Raw genomic sequence first — 5,272 nt, 5'->3', positions numbered from 1 at the left:
TCTGCTCTCCTTTCCCAATAAAATTTCTACAGCAACTCCAGCATTAACAACAGAAAGCCTCATGAAGTACTTTCAGCCATCCTTCCTTGCACAAAAGCAGAAGGGAATAAACACAGGAGCCAGCAAGGTCCGATCTGGTAAATCTGTGCAAATTATTAATGAACTTCATTATTATTAGATTTTTTAAAAATAATCCTTGGTTCCATGCTTATCTAATCATGGGGAACATCTAATTTAAAATAAACTACAGTAGGCTGCCAGGTCATAAATCTTAAAAGCACTTACCCGACATCCCTTACTGCTCAAGTCAAATCTAATCCTTTTCTAACCTAAATATGAATCGCAAATGCCAGTAAAATGGCCTGTTCTGATGCCCACCTTTTATTTGCAACTTTCTTCTTTCCCCACCTCTTCGGTGCCCATGATTTTATTCTGAGTGAAATCTCTGGGTAACTCCATGGATTATCCAGCTCCTGTTTAAGGACGAATCCCTTAATCATTTGTGCAGGACTCTTTTGGGTTATCATTTTTTGCCACCAAACCTTATAGTTGCAAGGGGCAGGGAGGGCTCAGCTTCCTGAGGATGTGTAATTGCAATTGAAGTTTCTTTCTGGATTTCACCGAGCAAGATTACACGTAACAAAAAATAACCATACACTGACTACTAGGAAGACTCCAGCAAAATGGCAGAGTCTGAAAGGGAATAACTACCATAAATGTTCCCGGTAGGCACTGAGAGAAGGAAGTTTTACCTTAGGAACCTATCTATTGATTAAAAAACTGATCCAGAAAACCCCCTCAAAATCAAAGGAAAAAAATTAGTAAATCTTTCCCTTTTCATATTCTTTCCTCACACAATCTGTATTTTATCAACAGTCTAGACCTTATTCTATACAGTAATTTTCTTTTTGAAAGGCAGTGATTTAGGATTTGAGTTGGGGGGGGTTGGTAATTATTATTATATTACATATAATATAATAATATATTATATTATGCAATATATTATAGTATGCATATATGTGCAATTATTATTATATTATGCAAAGCGGCATTCTGAGTAGTCTGTCACCCAGCAGTATTTTTAAAAACACGTGCCATAAACCAAAACAATCGCTACACAACAGAACAGCCTAATGATACTAGAGAAATAAGTTAGCCTTTCTGTGTACATATTCAATATAGTAATAAAAAACCCTGCAGTTCTGAGCCTTTCCCTGCTTTTTCCTATACGGCAGTAATTTTGCAGAGAAAAAACACACAGACTCCTGTAAACATTTTCTAATTCCTGAAAAAAGGGAGGGTGGAAATGTTCCAACTTTTTTTCTACAGTCTGTTTTTTCCTGTACTTTAAAGCTGTTCTCCACTTTCATACAGGATAAACGTGCCTACGGTTCTGGTAGGCAGTGGAAGAAATACTCTACATCATCTGAGCTGTTTGTTCCCTCCATACGCTTTTTCCTAAATGGAATTATTATTTGGCTCAAAGCATTATTAGTTGGCTGCTGCAATTTCAAACATTGCTAGAAAGTGCTACTGTATCATCACATTCTTACATTCAACACTTGCGGCTCAGAATTTGTCTGCAAATAGCTTTCACATGCATAATGATCACTGTTAAAAATATTCGCCTTTGTCTTCAGAGTACAGAAAGCCAACGCTGATCATGTATCCCCCGTAAGCAGAAGAAAGTTTCACGGTCCAGGAAGCCGTCATAGCCAACAAAATTGGTTTCAGCTGTACGGCTGAAGAACTTGGCATCGATTACTTATGTTGAGCTATGCAGAGCTGTAAAGGTTTCAGATCTGTACGACTTCTGGAAATTTAACTTCGCTCTTGAAGAATCATCTTGCCTGATGTTTCTTTGTACTTTCATAATTTTGCACTTTAATAAAAATCTTCCTTTTGCACGCTTTCCACAGCTTGTTTATGGGTACCTGTGTGCTCCTCTCACTGATGACACAGCCTTTTGCGTACTATCTCGGCTAACGATCTCTGTGAGACCCATCCTTCCCTACGCCTTGACGCAGTGCACTGCTGGCACTGGCTGGCCAGGCAAGCCTCACCCGCCAGGAACATCAGCTTTCGAACCAGCTGGCCAGATTTCGTACAGTCTTGATTTGATTCCCGGCTGCTCTCACGGCCTCGCAAACCTTGCAGAAATGCTCGTCCCAGAACGAGGTGACGTGGACTTCGTACTTCTTCCTCCAGGCAAAATACCTCCTGTAGTTGGGTTTGTTTTTATCGAGGAATTTCAGGTAGGTGGCCAGCAGCCGGGGGCTGGGGAAGTCGTCGACGTGGATGAAGGAGTCGGGGGGGATGAAGCGCTCGTAGTTGGCCCTGCGGGGTCCGAGGACGACGGGCACGGCGCTGGCGGCGAAGGCATTTCTCCAAAGCTTCTCGGTGATGTAGTCGGTGTGCTGGGAGTTCTCGAAGGCCAGGTAGAACTTGTAGGCCGAGACAGTCTCCACCACGCCGCCCTCGGCCAGCGCCAGCCCCCGCGCCCCGTACACATCGATGGCGAGGTGCTCCTTCAGCTGGCGGTAGTAGCGCACCCGGGCGTGCTCCTCGTTCCAGTTGCTGATGACCCAGGCCACCAGCCGCGTCTTGCGGGGCAGGACGAAGGGCCGGGGCGCCGGCGGGGCGTAGAGGTACCCGTAGGGCACGAAGACGTCCGAGTCCCGCCGGTAGGACATGGTCCAGTTGAAGAGGCCGGCCAGCCCCCGCAGGCCAGGCGAGTGCGAGGGCGACTCGAAGTTCATCCACACCCAGAGCTGCCGCGGGGGCCGCGGCGGGGGCCCGCGGGGCAGCCCCTCGGCGCCGTGCAGCGCCAGGTCGCGGTGGTGGAAGAGCACCGCCTGCGCCTCGCCGTAGCGGCTCCGGTCGGCGCTGAGGCGGCAGCCCGTGATGTTGTAGCGCCGCCGGCAGTCGGCCATGCGCCGCGGGCGGCCGAAGGGCTGCCACCACAGCAGCACGGTCACCTCGCCGCCGACCCGGCCTCCCGCCGCGGCCCGCGGGGCCGCCGCCGGCTCCGGCAGGCAGGCGTAGAGGGCGAGGGCGGTGGCGGCGCCCAGCAGCCCGGCCGCCAGCGCCCACCGCCGCCCGCGCAGCCGCCGGCGCCACCTTTGCGGGCAGCCGGGCCGCTCGGCGGGGCAGCGGCGCGGGGCCGGCTCCATCCAGGCCGCCCGCTGCCGCCGCTCTGCCCTGGGCGGCCGCCGCGGGGCAGCCGCGGGGCCGGGGCCGGGGCCGGGGCCGGGCAGCGCATGCTGCGGCTGGGGCTGCTGCCGCCGCCGCCGCCCCTCAGCCCCCACCCCCTGCCCCGGCGGCGGGGAGGTGCCGGTGCCGCCGCCCCTCCCGGCCATGCCCGCCCGTCCTCCGCGGGCGGCCGGCAGCCCCGCCGCCTCCCGGCCCCGCGGCCGCCCGCCCACCGCCGCGGCCCGCCCCTGGGTGCCGCCCTGCCCGGCCCGCGCTGGACCGTCGCCGCTTCGCCCGCGGGAGAGGCGTCCTCAGGCTCCCGGCGGGGCTCCGGGGCCTCATCCCGCCCCTCCGTGCGGCAGGTGCCGCCATGGCAGCCCCGGGGCTCGCTGAGGTGGCCGCGGGAAGGGACAGGCAATGGCAGCCCTTGCTCCCCGGGCCACTGGGTTGCCCATCCCTGGATGGGGGCTGCAGAGGGGATTCGTGGCTCCACGTTCGGGAAGGGCCCCTCTGCCCCGAGCCCAGACCCTGGTGTGAGGACGGCTCGCAGGGAGCTGCGGGGCACCCTGTGAGCACAGGTAGGAGCATGGGGCAGAGGAGCACGGGCGGAGCAGAGCCCTGCCACGCACGCCACGAAGGCCGACGCGCTCTCACGAAGGCCGACGCGCTGTCACGAAGGCCGACGCGCTCTCACGTCTCCCTGCCCTCTCGCCCAGGAGACAGCAGGACTGCTCCCGTGCCTCCCATGTGCCTCCTCACGTCTTTCTTCTAGTCCACGCCTGAAACAGAAGTTTTAAACTCCAGCAAAAGGGTTTTCCCACACCAGCCACGGTTTACATGCTGTATTCTGTGGCCTTGCAGAGAAGTACTTTGGAAGAGGCAGGGGAATTTCTTTTACAACAGTTGCAATTCAGAGAGTGATGTTGAGAGATGGTTTGAATAAATCACTTATTTAGCAAAAAAAAGAAGTGACAGCAGCCACAGTAGCTTTGAATTCCTGCCAAATTCAGTTTCAAGCACCTCTAAAAGGGTTAACAATTTGGAAAACTAAAAGAGAAGAATTAAAGAAGAGCATTTTTTTGTCCTTTTAAAATTTCCTTAGAACCACATACGCTTACATTAAAATTTTTAAATTTCACAGCTATTTAAAAACTACAAAACCTTATGGTTACCAGCAAATCACTTTTTCACAGAGCTGGTGTGAAAAAATATATCAGATAGGCTCAAACCGTTTTTCCCAAGTCATTTTCTTCAGTGAACTAAGAGATCATTGATTCACACAGTTCAGAGACTGTTTGTACAGGACTGGAGAGTTTCCAGCTCGGACACTGCCTTTTCATACCCAACAGCTATAGATCCAAGGTCCTCGCATATATCACAGAATCACAGAATCACAGAATCACTACGATTGGAAAAGACCTGTAAGATCATCAAGTCCAACCTGAAAAAAAAAAAAAAAAAAAAAAAAAACCAAACCACCACACAACAACAACAAGCCACAACACACCAAAAACCAACCCACCCAACACCACACAGCTCCATGTCCATCAAGCTACATCCCACAATGCCACATCCACACGCATATAGATCTACTGAAGGCAGTGGCGCTACACCAAGCATAAATTCTCACTGACCATTTGGACTGCAGCATAGCTTTACATGCCACATAGGTCAAGGCCCTGTCACTTGTCTCTATATTAGTAAAAAAAGTGATTCAAGCCTGTTTACCCCCCAAAATAAAAAACAGTTGTGTGTGAGGTTGTTGTTATGTTAGTAACCGGGTCGTGTGTATCCATAAACTTACTAATTGTACATAAAAGGGCTTGCAGACTTCCAGGTTGTAAGCACTCATAAGAAATGCCAACAGCTGTGGTTATAGTCGGTTTCTTACTGCCTCTGCTCCAACGTAGAGTGTTGGTTGGAAGGGATCTCTGGAGGTCACTGATCCACCCTCCCACTCAGAGGAGCACCATTGCCAGCACTAGCCAAGGTGCCCACCTAGGTGGTGGCTGGACTAGCACCAAGGTGTTGAGAATACTCAAGGATAGAGACTCCACAACACCTCTGGCAGCCTGTCCCA

The 5,272-nt window shown here is 51.9% G+C and overlaps 1 protein-coding gene across 1 annotated transcript; it reads right to left on the bottom strand.

Moving 5' to 3' along the window:
- Window positions 1-2,075: 2,075 nt before the first annotated feature.
- FUT4 (fucosyltransferase 4) lies at window positions 2,076-3,359 on the bottom strand. The gene has a single exon (XM_059823895.1). It carries the CDS (start codon window positions 3,357-3,359, stop codon window positions 2,076-2,078), a length of 1,284 nt encoding a protein of 427 aa, XP_059679878.1.
- Between the last annotated feature and the right edge of the window lie 1,913 nt (window positions 3,360-5,272).

The sequence above is a fragment of the Gavia stellata genome, chromosome 1 (genome assembly GCF_030936135.1).
Source record: "Gavia stellata isolate bGavSte3 chromosome 1, bGavSte3.hap2, whole genome shotgun sequence".
Lineage (NCBI taxonomy): Eukaryota > Metazoa > Chordata > Aves > Gaviiformes > Gaviidae > Gavia > Gavia stellata.
The sequence above is the reverse complement of the archived record's forward strand: the minus strand, read 5'-3'. Positions and strand labels throughout refer to the sequence as shown.

Coding starts and splice junctions, on each gene's coding strand:
- FUT4 (XM_059823895.1), bottom strand. CDS start 3,359: ATGGCCGGGAGGGGCGGCGGCACCGGCACCTCCCCGCCGCCGGGGCAG.